The sequence below is a fragment of the Anas platyrhynchos genome, chromosome 1, assembly GCF_047663525.1.
Source record: "Anas platyrhynchos isolate ZD024472 breed Pekin duck chromosome 1, IASCAAS_PekinDuck_T2T, whole genome shotgun sequence".
Lineage (NCBI taxonomy): Eukaryota > Metazoa > Chordata > Aves > Anseriformes > Anatidae > Anas > Anas platyrhynchos.
In genome coordinates, this window is record NC_092587.1 from 203,697,632 (window position 1) to 203,710,824 (window position 13,193).

General features: G+C 44.3%; 1 protein-coding gene across 12 annotated transcripts in view; it reads left to right on the forward strand.

Annotated features, from left to right (window-relative positions):
* Positions 1 to 13,193, forward strand: part of NARS2 (asparaginyl-tRNA synthetase 2, mitochondrial) — a 44,990-nt gene extending 31,797 nt beyond the window's left edge. For 2 of the 12 annotated variants that reach the window (XM_072032880.1, XM_072032888.1), the window contains 8 exons: positions 94 to 192; positions 613 to 650; positions 1,981 to 2,047; positions 2,953 to 3,090; positions 3,704 to 3,801; positions 5,704 to 5,730; positions 7,805 to 7,856; positions 9,241 to 9,797. In XM_072032880.1, coding sequence (XP_071888981.1) covers positions 94 to 192; positions 613 to 650; positions 1,981 to 2,047; positions 2,953 to 3,090; positions 3,704 to 3,801; positions 5,704 to 5,730; positions 7,805 to 7,856; positions 9,241 to 9,336 — 615 coding nt within the window. In that variant the 3' untranslated portion in view covers positions 9,337 to 9,797. Of the gene's footprint in view, positions 1 to 93; positions 193 to 605; positions 651 to 1,980; positions 2,048 to 2,952; positions 3,091 to 3,703; positions 3,802 to 5,703; positions 5,731 to 7,226; positions 7,590 to 7,804; positions 7,857 to 9,240; positions 9,798 to 10,249; positions 10,937 to 12,379 lie in introns of those variants that run through there. The other 10 variants (XM_072032879.1, XM_072032887.1, XM_072032881.1 and 7 more) reach the window with 8 other exon arrangements.

Genomic DNA, 13,193 nt, shown 5'->3' on the forward strand with positions numbered 1-13,193 from the left:
TGTACCCTTTGGCTGATGTGAACCGCGTTTTATTTATAGTCTGGGACATCTAAGCAGTGTTAATTTTTCGTGCCCTTCTGTTTTCTCTATTAGGTTATGGAAGATCTTTTCAAGACGGCAACAAGCACCGTGTTCTCCAGATGTCCTCGTGACGTGGAGCTTTTTCATAAATACGTAGCTCCTGCCCAGAAGGTAATAAATGGGACAGGAAAGAGCTGCGACCCTTCTATGCATTTTGGGAGCTCTTGGAAACAGGGGAGCTTAATTTATTTTTTGTTAATATGTTCTCCTGTGTTAATGAACTGTGAAGAGCCAGGAGTTGGCCTGAGCTGAAGTTATTTTTCAGGCCAGTGTAGAGAGGGTACACAACTTGCTATAACATCTGTGGCAAAGCCGCAGTTGTGTCATCACCTACTGGCCTCCGAATCCTCAGCTCCAAAATTAGCTTCCCTTTTAGCACTGCATGGCTTGGAGTGGATTTTGACCCTTATCTAGAGCACAACGCAGACCCACAAATCAAAACATAGAGGGGGGTGACTTCTCTCTGCTTCTGCTGTGCCCCTGAACCCTTAGGAGTTGCTTTACGCTTTTGTTTTTCTTGTTTTGACCAAGGGCAGGTTGGAACAAATGCTGAAGAACAAATTTGTCACGTAAGTACTTCAATTTCAAAATGATCTGGAAGAGGGCTTTTGGGGAAGGGGGTTCCTCTTTTCTCTATCTTTTCTGCCCCAACTTGGAGCCTGCTGGGTTAGCATAAGGTCTCCTCAAGAGCACAAACTGAAATTCCTTCTGTTCTGTTTGCCAGTCCTCCTGTCACCTCTGCATGAGACCAGCGTCTGGGTCTGCCGTCCTTTTGCTTTTGCTTGCCTGGACGAGATCCTCTTTCTGCTAGGGTGTCCTCCTTTCACATGCACCTGACGAGTGGTTTGCTCACAGTGGCTTGCTCCTTAATTTCAGCTTTGATGCTCTGCCCTCCTTCACATTTTCTCTCCAACATATCCTCTTTTCTGCAAATATTTTTGATGTTTAAAAAGGCCAGCTGATTTTTTATTCCCAATCACTTGTGCAACTCCTCTTTTCGTTTTGCTCTGTGCTAAAGAACTGAAGAATTTTGATTTCCTTCCATGCCCCCCTAAAATACCTCCTCCAGAGGTATTCCTGATGTATTTCCTCCAGAAGCCTTCCATGGACGTAAAGAGCTCGTGCCCTTCAGGGAATTTGTTTTATAATTGCATTTGGCTAACGATACAGAGAGATGAAATTACCACGAGCAAGTTGCTCTTTCTGTCCGCAGCATTTGCTTGCTATGTGGAAAACTTGTCAGCAAAAGCACCTTCCATCGACTCTTGATTTCCAGTTACCAAACCTGCAGCATCTCTGACTGCACTTTTTCTGTTTGCTTTGTCATGGTGCTGTTCTCCTGTACTGGTGGAAATCAGTGGAGAAACTGCTTTCAAAGCTGTCAGAGGAGCAGAGAAACATTGCTGCAAATAAACCTCATGGTATTTGCAAAATAAAACAGAAAGGTTGGAGGTACGAGTTCTTCGCGCTCTGCGCTGTTATTTTTGCCTCCTAACACCGTGCTGAACAATGGAGTTGTGTTGTTGGAACTGTGCCAGTGAGGACAGGTTTCTTTAATAAACAAAAAAAAATCAAAGTTGTATTAAGAGGTTCTGTGCAAAACTCCCTTCCGATTGAAATGCAGCGTTGCAATAACGCAGAAGTGGCTTGAGAGCTTAGCACTTCCTGCATGTAGCTGAAGCACAGGAAGGCACGGGGTGCTTGCCATATAAAATGTAAGCTTTTGGTTTCCATCCAAAGCATTATTGGGAAGTCTGACATCACGGCACAAGTTGGCATGGCTGGGGGGAAATGCCTCCTTCATTTTCCAGTGCAACGCTTGGCCAGAAAGCTTTCTTGTTATTCCTTTCACAGTTATCTCAAAGATTCTTTTTTTTTTTTTTTTTTTTTGTCTTGTAGAATTTCCTACAACGAAGCGGTGGAAATTTTGAAGCAAGCTTCTCAAACTTTTGCTTTTAAGCCAGAGGTAGGTGGTTGCCTGGCGGCTTCTCCCTGTGCCTGTTTTTGCACACAGCCTGAAAAACTTTACGGGTCTCAGGGAAGCCTCCTTTCTCTCTTTCTGTATCTGAGTAGTGCTGAGTGTGTTGTGGTGTCTGCTGTCATCATTCTTCAGTCATCTTCAAATGAGGGAATGATGTTTAGGTAGCACCAAAAGTTTGACAAGTTTTAATAAGCCAAAACCATGTCAAAATATCATAAAACCTACATGGAGGTAAAGGGATCCCTTTGCTTTTCCAAAGGATAATTGTTACCCGGGAAAGAGAATCACCTGATTCCCTTTTCTCATCAAAAGCCCCAGAATTTGTAACATCACTAGAAGAAAGCAGGAGAAGCAAAGGGCATTGCAGATGGCCAGGTTTTCCAGTAGGAAAGAACTGGTTGGTAGGGTGCTGGGTTTTCCTAAGTGAGGATTAAAGTAGCTTGTAACAGGACACAGCAAGGAGAGAGTGGTCATCCTGGCAGAGCGGATTTCTGGATGCCAAAATAAGGCTGGTGTGCTGGGCTAAGTAAAGCAGTTTGGGATAGCTGCCTGTTTCCCTGGAGCGATATGGAGAGAAGGTTTTGTTTGTTGGGGTTTTTGGGGGGTTAGTTTATTTTTTTTTATTTTTTTTTTCTGATTTGATATCAGATGCAGGGAAATCTGGCCCTGTTCTGGGAAATCTACCTCTGTCATTTTTCATTGCTTTGCTCTGCCTTAAAACCTGTGGAATTCTGTTGTCTTAGCAGATTTTCCCCTTGCCCCGTGGGTGCTCGGAGTTACTGCTCGTGGTTTTGTGTGGGTCAAAGCCGTGCCTCTCCTCTGCAGGGATTTTGCCGTGTCTCTTACCACAGGCAAAGCGTGACGCCAGGTCCCTTTTCTTGCTTTCACAGTGGGGCTGTGACCTCCAAACGGAACACGAGAAGTACCTGGTGCAGCACTGCGGGGAGGTTCCCGTGTTTGTCATTAACTACCCCTACGACCTCAAACCTTTCTACATGCGGGACAACGAAGACGGACCGCAACGAACAGTGAGTCCACGGGTCACGCTTCCTCCTCCTTTTCAGCTGAGCGTGTGCCTTTGCCTCTGATAAATGAGGATAGCCTTCTGCTGGGCCTCCACTCAACAAGTCCAAGATGAGATATGATCCTGTCCGATCTTTTTTCTATTGTAGAAGAAATCCACAAAGCAGGAGTACCAGGAGGAAAATTCAGGAGTTGGGTAGCATTAGGTTTTTAGAGCTGCATAAACTCTAAGGAAATCAGGTCCTTTGCGTGTTTGCCTCCTCGTGAGCTCCCATTTGTTTTTTTGCACCGCGTACAGATTTTCCTATGTGCACTCCTGTCTCCAGAGTGACCTGATGGCATTCAGTTCACACCACGTGGTGCAAACACCCTCAGCCTGGAACGTAACTGCCCTCGTTTAGGTTTTCTGTAGGCCTGACAGCTTCTGCCATTGTAGGCTTCCCTCCCAGCCTTCTCCTGCCCAAAAGAGACTTTTTGAGCACGTGAAAACACTCACCTCGGGATCCTGGACTCGATGGTATAATTAAAGTAGCTTTTTTACAAACAACCATCCAGTGTCTGCTGTGCTTCTGCTGTGGACTGAAGGGCATAACTGACGTTATTTTTGTTTCTTTTAAGGTTGCAGCTGTTGACCTCCTCGTACCAGGAATCGGGGAGTTGTGTGGAGGCAGCTTGAGAGAGGAGCGCCTGCCCTTCCTCCAGTCCCGCCTGCAGAGGTACGTGGGTCCTGCAGGTGCCAGGAGGCCCTGCTCTGAAGCACTTTGTCCTCGAACCTTTCCTCCACAGTTTTGGTGGCTGCGAGCTGACTGTGAAGGTGGAAGTTGTCACCCAGAGCTCAGATATTTTTGTTACTGCGTTGTGCAACTGAGGAACTGCAGCTCTGGTCAGAAGCTGTGCTAGCCATGATGCAGCTGGCCTCGGTGGCATCATTTCAGAGAACAGTTTTCTTAGCTAACAGCTTGGTGAGAAGCTTCCCTGGAAGTGGCTGGGAGCTGTTCTGAGTCACGCAGACTCTTTGACAGTCTCTTTCCTTGCTGTTTTGTTCTGGCTCTTGTGAAGTGGAGTGATTTTAGGCTAAATTTAGTGTCAGGATATCAGAGCTGCTGTTTAATTAACAATAACTGAGGTTACAGATGGGGTAAATCTCCATGGAAAATCACTCTCTAGATCCCATCTGAGTTTTCCAGAGAACCTTTCATAACTCACAGGAGTACATTTGTGCCAGTCGTACACTTGCACAAAGCAATTTTAGAGGGGGATTAATCCCAGAGCAACATCATTTGCATGTTGGGACAGAATTTATCACTCAAATCAGCTGCGTGCCCACAGAGATGGATCGAGTCAGTGGAGAAAAGCAAAACCCATTTCAGCATAATGAAAACAACAGACAGGGCGATTAAATCACTGGCATGGTGGTTCTCGGTTTGCAGTGTAGGGTGATATATTCCCTGCAAGGCCTCCCTTTGCTTGTTGTTCCTCTCCCTGTGAACTCTCCAGAAGGAGGCACGCTTCATGTGAAGCAATGAGCAGTGTTGCCTGCTGCACTTGACATTTTTGACAGTGAGATCCCGAGTCCCCTGCCCTCCAGGTGTGCAGCTGGAGGAGGGATCGTGGTAAAGGTTAAAGCCAGACTTTTTTGTTTGACAGGGAACACACAGGAAGCGTTTCAGGCTACAAATGGTGTATCTACAGTGGCCTTAAAGTACAGCTCTGCACTGAAGATGGAAACACGTGGCAAAATAATCATACTGATTACATGTTTTTTCTCAGTTTTGAGTGCTCAGGACCTGATGTGCTGAGTCAAAATACTTTGTTAATGCCTTTAAATTCTTGAAATTCCTGCAGACCCACCGTAAGTAGAGAGAGAGCTGGATTCTTGGCTCTTTATGCACACTTCTTACAACAGATCTACAAGTCCTACAGGGACTGCTGCAGCATGCTGAAGATCAGCGAAATGGTCTAATTTTGCTTACAGACGTTCTTGTTTGTGTTGACAGAAGTGGGGAAAAAAAAAAAGAACATCAACTCTGCTCAGTTTCTGCCAGGACAGGAAAAGAGGGAGGTTGCACTGGTGGCAATTAGGAAAAGCCACGGTTTTATTTAATAGTTTTACCGAAACTATTTTTATTTAATGGCTTTACACATTATGAAATCCGTGGCATCTTTAGTGGTTTTGTGAACCAAGAAAGGGGAAAATTTGCATCATTCCATAGCCGCACATGTGAAGAGATTTATACTCATTTATAAGTGAGTTTGGCTGCATGTAAATTCAGTATTTAGGCCTGTTCTCTCCAGAAATTCACAAGTAGAGTTTATTCATTTGCCTCAATTTAAGAATGTGCAGAAGTTTTTGCATGAAGTTGGGCTCGACCCTGTTTGTTTACCAACAAACTTGGCATTTTAAGAAGCATGTTGGGAACCTGTTTGAGATGTCTACCAAGTGCCACAGCTGACAGCCACCGATCATGCCTTCCCTTAACTTCCTGCCTTTCCTTTTTGGACTGAGTTTCATCACGAGAGCCTCCCTTAACCTCGTAGTATCATCTTCCAGGCAAGTGATGCTCCTGACAATCTGCTGTGTTCTTTTACTTACGAGGCTTTTTCTTTTTGTTCCACAGATTAGGACTTGCAGATACCTACCAATGGTAAGACAATATCTTGGTCTGTAAGCTATATTTCTTCTTCTGAGGTTCTTAAAACAAGTGTTTCTTTTACATATATATGTATTTATTTATTTATTTATTGGCTCTGTTCTTGAGGGGGACATTTCTTGGCCCAGTCCAGTCTAAATGGAACAGGCAGTTCATTTAAACAAACTTAATCTGATGCTACACAGTTTATCTTCCCAATTTGTCCACGGACAGCACAGGTCATTCCTTTCAGGATGGCACGAAGTGGATTAATTTACAGCTCATCAGCGGTATTAAATCATTAAGCTGTGTTCCAAGCCGCATAGATTCTGTCCACCAGCACACGAGATAAACAGGATGCAGAACCACAAGCAATTTGTGACCTTTAACAGCTCCATGAATAACTCCTTTTACAATTGACAGGGCAATTGGGTCGAAAAAACCTTCACTAACAAATCCATGGAAGCAATTAAAACTGTCCTGCTAAGGAGGCTGAACAACCTTTGAATTAACAGTGTAGCCTATTAAAATGCCAAGATTTTAGTGCCCCTCTTGACAAGTGTTTCTTGGTACGTACTTGGTCAAAGCTCCTGAGAGGATGATACTGCAGAGAATTTTAAATTTAGAAGAGTGCATCCAAACACTCCTCGATATTTGGAGTGCTCATTAGGGAGAATGCCTTGGGAAAAGCAGTAGTAGGAGATTCTTCCACTCTCCTCCTCCCACAGTATGAAATCACTTGGGAAGTGCTCAGTGCCTGTCAGTCCTTTGCATCATCCATTTGCAGATAGGGTGAATGAAGTGTCTTCCTTTATTATTTGCATTCATGAGTCAGAATGCACCGTATCAACTCATCCAACCCAGAGCATAGGGTGAAGGTTTCTTTCTGGAATGTCTTTCAGCCCATAGCTTCTGTTTGCAGGAAATATTTTTAGGTAGGCTTTACAGTTTAACTGTCCGTGTTCTCAGGTAAAATTGCTGGTAGAGAGCTGTTAACGTGTCCAGTGAGCCTGTGTAAGGTGTAGGAGTCAAGCTGAATCCTTTTAGCATGCTCTGCTTCTTAGTTGTCCCCTTGGAGCTTATATAAAATACTCAGAACAATGCCAGGACTCTGGGTGGTACATACGATGTGTTTTTTTTCCTAACCCTGCCCAGCACCTGATACACTGACTAGAGGAGCATAGTCAGCAACTCCAACGTACGTAGGTAATTAAATATTGGGTCTGCTGGAGAGGGAAGGATTGTCCTGACCAAGGATAATCAGTTGTGTGGTCAGGATTTGAGATACAGCCTGAGAAAACTTGGTGCTCAGTAGCAGGGAGCCTCTCAGCACTAAAACAGCCCAGCCCTGCCTTATGCCTCCTGCAAAGAGAAGACCAAGACATTGCCCATCTCCCATTTTCAGTTTCATGTCGTGTAGCAGTGACATTTTGCAAACTCTTTCCTCCTGTAATCTCATTTTGGAGATTCTCTGCTCCCCTTTTCCCTCCACGCCGTTGCGGATGATGCAGCTTCCCAGAGAAGACTGAAATTGATCGAAGAGCCTTGCCGTAGCAGAGCCTGGTGTGCTAGGAAGGCGCAGGAGATCTGTGGTTCCTACTGGCCTCTTGGTCCAGAATCTGCAAGAAAAGAGGTCGGTGGTTTGCCAGCAACTTCTCAGTGAAGGTGGCAGGAGAGACTGAAATTAATTTCCTCCATTTCTGTGATTGAATTCAGTCTCCAAAGCTGGCACACAAACCCTTCTGAGAGCAGCTGAGTCATTCCTTTTGAAGTACAATATTTGCTAACTCCTGAATGGGCTGTGCAAGATGTGGTCCCTTCTAAAATCCCCCGTCTAATGCCATATCTCGGTTTCTGCCTGTTTTCTTCTTTGAGTAAGCACAAGGATATTTTGGAACACGCTGCTTCTATTCGTGGCTTCAAGACTTCATTGCTGGTGGGGGAATCATCGGTCAAAGAGGCATCCGATGATTTGTGGTGCTTCTGCCCCTCCCTGTCTTCTAGAAGGCTTTTCAAAAAAGTAGATAAATGAATATAGCCAAACTCCTCTGAATCTTCCTCAGCTCAGGACATCTTTCCTGTTGCACAGGTTTCTTTCTGTAAAGAATATGAGCTGGGGAAGTATCCGGTTTGGCTTCACAGTAACTATCTTATTTTCACATTCTTCAGGCTCCAAGTGCCAACTTTGCATGAGCAATAACAAAACTTTAATTTTTTGTAATGAACATGTCCCCAAAGCAGCATGAGCAGCGTTTCATGTGGTCTTTCTACATATAAGCACCAATTTCCTTGGACATAGCACCAGGGCAGATGTTATCTGCTGTCTTAGGATGGATATTACTGTGCCATCTTGACCTTAGATGGTGAATATTGAGCTTCAGTCTTCTTGGCCTTTCTTATTTACAATTGTCTTTGATGCTTGAATGATCTCGGAGGTCTTTTCCAACCCTAATAATTCTATGACTCTAATGTCAGAGCATTCTGTCAGGTGGCAAGGTAGAAAGGAGAGGGCTTAAGAAACAGCAGCACTGGTGAGCTGCTTCGGATCAATGGGCAGTCACAGCATTCATATCCTCCTTGAACCTCCTTCAGAGCCCAGTGAAAGCAGGTAAAACCATCGCTCTCCTTGGAAGAAGCCTGACCCTCTTGTTGCTGCTCTGGTGAGAACACGGAAGCACTGGAAGATTGCTGGAAAATTCCCAAAAAGTTGTAGCAGAGCAGAAGTTGTACGAAACCAAAGACAGCATTTTACCCAGCATCAAAACCTGTTGGTACTCTGCATGCTCAGTACCTGAAACATTTAACCAAATGGTCCTGCAAATGTCATCTCATTTCACTAGCAGTTTTTCATTACCCATATATTTTCCTTATTTTTTTCTTCCAGTAGGATATTTTGCTTCGTGGACTGCAGTGTTTTTGTTCTTTCGGCTGTGCTTTTTTTCTAGCTGGCTGCGGAGGCTTCAGTATAACAAGACAGTTACATAAAAGATGAAGGTGGCATTTGTTTTGAAAGGAGACCGAAAAGAATACATTCTGCTTTACAAATGGCCCCTAGGAGAGTGCTGTTCTTCATAGGGCCTTGCTGTGCAGCACAGGATTTCACGATGATGGTGAAAGGATATAGGTTTTTAAAGGGATGAAAGGGAATGCTTTTCTAGGGAATGCTTTGCTAACTTGCCACATAACAAGCTCGTGGAATTCGCTGCCAGGGGATGTTGTTGCAGCACATATTTTAGTAAATTTCAAATCTCAGAAGAGCAACCAGCCCTCCAGGTCCTGAACATGAACTCAGGGGCTAGCTGCTGTCACATAAACTTATTTCCCGCGTAGAATGTTGTTGCACGGCCCCCCAGTTGCCAGTGAGGGGCTCATCCCTCCTCGTAAGTATGAGGCACTGGGAGAAACAGCTAGATTAGTTCATGGCTGGTTTTGAGGTGAGAAACATCCAGTGTCTGGAGATTATTGAATGAAGGAAACCTCGGGGAACATTTTTCAGCCTAAAGGGATTTTTCTTTTCATCTGCAGGCAGTTACTTTTTTCTTTCATCTGGGAAGAATGGAAAATTTCTCAATTCCTTTGCTTCGTCTAAGCACAGTCATCAGGAAGGATTCACAGGCTTGATCCTCAGCACGTTTAATTCAATGGACTTTTTCTATTAACTTTAATGGGTTTTGTTTCGGTCCTTTTGCCAAAATGGCTTCTCAGAGTGCTTTGAGATCCACAGATGAAAGCCCTGGATAAGCTAGGGTAGAATTTATTATTATTGTTCATCTGGAAGCAGCTGAGTTACTTCATCTCTTTGTGATGACTTTGTAAACTCTCTTGCCAGCAGAAGGGAAGAAAAGGTGCTAGGCGTAGCCTCAGCTGTCTTTGCACGGGCCGAGATACGCTCACTGATGTCACCAGCAGTGTTTGTGCTGTTCTTTAAATTGCTGCTTGCTGCTAGAGTTGTCACCGGCTGCTTAGCCAGTTCAGCTCAGAACTGCTGAGCTGGGACAGGTTGCTGTGCCACGGGCAGCGCTCAAACCCCTCGCGTTTAGGAGGCCGTTCATATTTTACAAGTCACCACCCTCAGCATCAGATTCGCCCATCGTCTTCCTTGCAAACCCTTGAAAAGTCGCAGAGCAGAGCTCCCCAGAGGCAGAACCTGTTTTATAAGTGGAAACCCAAATTCTTACGAATGCAGTCTGCGTGAAGCAGGTTAAGATGAAGATGACCGTGTGCAGACAAAAAACTTGTGGGCCCCCGGGACCAGACAACAAATATCCCTCTCTTGAGCCTGCTGTTCAGCTTGCAAGTGCAGGCATAACCGTTGTGGGTCAGTGCTAGGAAGAGGTAGGAAGTTCTGCTTTTGGTTTTACTGCTTAGGCAGCAGAGTGGAGGAGGCAGAGCCCCATGGAAAAAATAAAAATAAAAAAAATAATATATGGCTTCCCAAATTTTAACTACTGTTAATGAACTGCAAGAAAAAATAACATTTTCAGCTCTAAAAGTCTTACCACCAAACTCAGTCGGCCACGGCAATGTCTTGCAGGCTTAGGCATTCGTTGGAGAATGTCTTTGTGTTTTGCAAGAGGAGGTGATCAGTGGCATTGCTTTGGCTTCACGCTGTTAAAATGTGGGCTGCAAACCAACAAAACCCTGAAAGGCAAGCACTTAAATATAAATATGTATCTACGTATGTATAAAAATACAAGCAAAATATATAATTCATACGTTTTTATGGGTACTTAAGTATTTATTAAGTGTACTTAGGTGTTACTACATTTATTCATGTATTATATAAATGTGATAAATACATATTTTTATATGTATTGTCAGTTAACCCTGGTAGGCAGCTAAGCCCCACACAGCCACTTCTTCGTTCCCCCGAAATGGGATGGGGAAGAGGATCAGAAAGGTAAAAGTGTGAAAACCAGTGAGCTGGGTCAGCTGTCCTGGCTGAGTCCCCTCCCAGCTCCTTGTGCTGCCTCCCCCCAGCCTCCTCTCGCGTGGGAGAACCAGAAAGAGACCTTGATGCTGCGTAAGCACTGCTCTGCAATAATTAAAAATAATTAAATAGTTAAAATATAATTAACACATCAAGGTGTTATCAACACCGTTTTTGTCACAAATCCAGAATGTAGAACCGTAGGAGCTACTATGAAGAAAATTATCCCAGCCAAACCCAGTGCTATCTATTTTATTAAATATATTTAATATATAATTTAATACATAATATTGTAATATATTGTAATTGCATAGTATATAATTATATGATATAGTGTAAGCATATGTAATTCAAGGTGCATATTTATATGTATTGTTTGCATATTTATATATTATATTAGTATATAATTATATGCATCTTAAATACATATTCAAGAATACTTGGTTATATATTTACATTTAAATTTACTTGCATTTTTAAACTGGGATGATAAAATATTCATTCAAGATTAGAAGCACGTAATGCACGTGCAGCCACTCAATCCCCAACTAGGGCATTCATATAAAGAATAAAAACTTCGTGGCCCCAGCAGGCTCAAAAGTGGCCCCATAAAAGAAGACACCCACCGAGATGTTGTTCACTCCTGTTAAAATAAAACCGTGGGTGACATTTTATAGCTGCACGCATGGTCCTTGTGTATCACAGCAGGTGAGATCCAGCAGGGCAATGGGGAGCTCTAAAGAAGAAGCTTCTTAACGTTGTTGACACTCATATATTGTGGGTGCCCCATCCCTGGGGGTGTTCAGGACCAGGTTGGATGGGGTCCTGGGCACCCTGATCTAACGGGAGGTGTCTCTGCCCACGGCAGGGGGTTGGAACTGGATGGGCTTTAAGGTCCCTTCCAACCCGAGCCATTCTCTGACGTTTGGAATATCTGCTTCCAAACCAGGGAGCTGAGTTTTCTGTTGATGACAGGTACTGTTCTGGAAAATGAAATGTCTTGTTCCAGGTCTCATTGTTGGAGAAGGTACGGCCAAGATTTTTTGCTGACTTGTTGGGGGAATAAATGAATCAGCCTGTAAAAGTGATTCGGGGGAAAAAAAAAAAGGCTATCATCATTACCTTAAAACAAAAGTAAAGGTCTGAAGGAAAATTCAGCAGACAGCAGGACCTGCTTGGGCCAAGAAATAGTCTTCTGAAGAAATTACTGGAAATGATATGATTTAGGCTATTGAAAAGGTGACTCAACAGAAAGTGCAAGAATTTATTGTAGGGCAGGTTTCAACACCAGCATGGCACGGGCTAAACAGCTGCGAGCAGGCGCCTCCATCTCTGTTTTGTGTTGTCAGACCTGGGCTCGTGCCTCTATTCAGGATATTTTACCTGTTAAAACTTCCAGAAGTGCTCTCAGCATGAGCTGTGGTGTTAAAGCCGTGCTTTGTACCCAAATGAGTTCTCGTTCCTAAACAAAACAGGCTCTAGCACATCGGCAAGGCGTAGCTCTGCTGGTTTAAATGCTTTTGCACTTGGGGTTTCTGCTAATAAAAGCTCCTCCTGTCAGGGAGCCACACCTCTTCCCACCCCTGGCCTGTCCCGGCTGCGTTGGCAGAAACCCACAGCGGTTAGGGGCGAGGAGAAGTAATTAAGATGGAAAACAAACCCCTAGATAAAAACCTTGCTGTAATTACCTCAGCATAAACGCGCTGCAAGTGTAACTGTCTCTTTCCACCGCAGGTACCTAGACCTCCGAAAATTCGGCTCGGTTCCCCACGGAGGCTTCGGGATGGGCTTTGAACGCTACCTGCAGTACATCCTGGGAGTCGACAACATCAAGGACGTGATCCCTTTCCCCAGGTTCCCTCACTCCTGTCTGCTGTAGCTCAGCAGCTGGCTGGAGCGGAGCAAGGAGCTGGTGTCACCAGGTGGACGTAACGTGAGCACGGGACAGGGCGTTTTAGTGGGAAACGGAGAGGATTTTTGTATCACGAAGCTCTCCATGAGCTTAATCCGGGCTTACTGAAAATAATACATGTTCTGGTGAGATTATGGAAGCATAGCTGCGGTTAATGTGAGAGCAGTTCACATCCGTAGTGATTTCGGGAGTGATAATAAATAAATAAACCCCTAACTAAAGGGTTGAGGTTCTCCTGAGACTAGCACGAGTGATGGGAGTACTGAATCAGTATTGTTGGGAGGTAGCGGGGGTTTCATGTGAAATATTAATAAGGAGGTGTGACCTGAGAGGGACGGGGAGCCAGGGCTGCTGTGAGGCTGTAATAGGCTTTAATTAAATGCCTGCACAGCGCTTTGAAGTTTGAGTAGTATAAAATTGCAAAGTATTGTCACGGCTGAGACGCGTTTTGTTCTTACAAAATGACAACTGTGCAGCGTGCTTCTCCCCACCCCGAGTTAAAAGCAAATCCTCTTTACCTCGGAAAAAAATCAGGCAGACCTAGCAAGGCAAAACGTCGTCCTGGAACTGCTGGAGCACATCAGGTGGCTGATGGTTGATTTTGTGAATAAAGATGTTCACTGGGTTGTTTTGTAA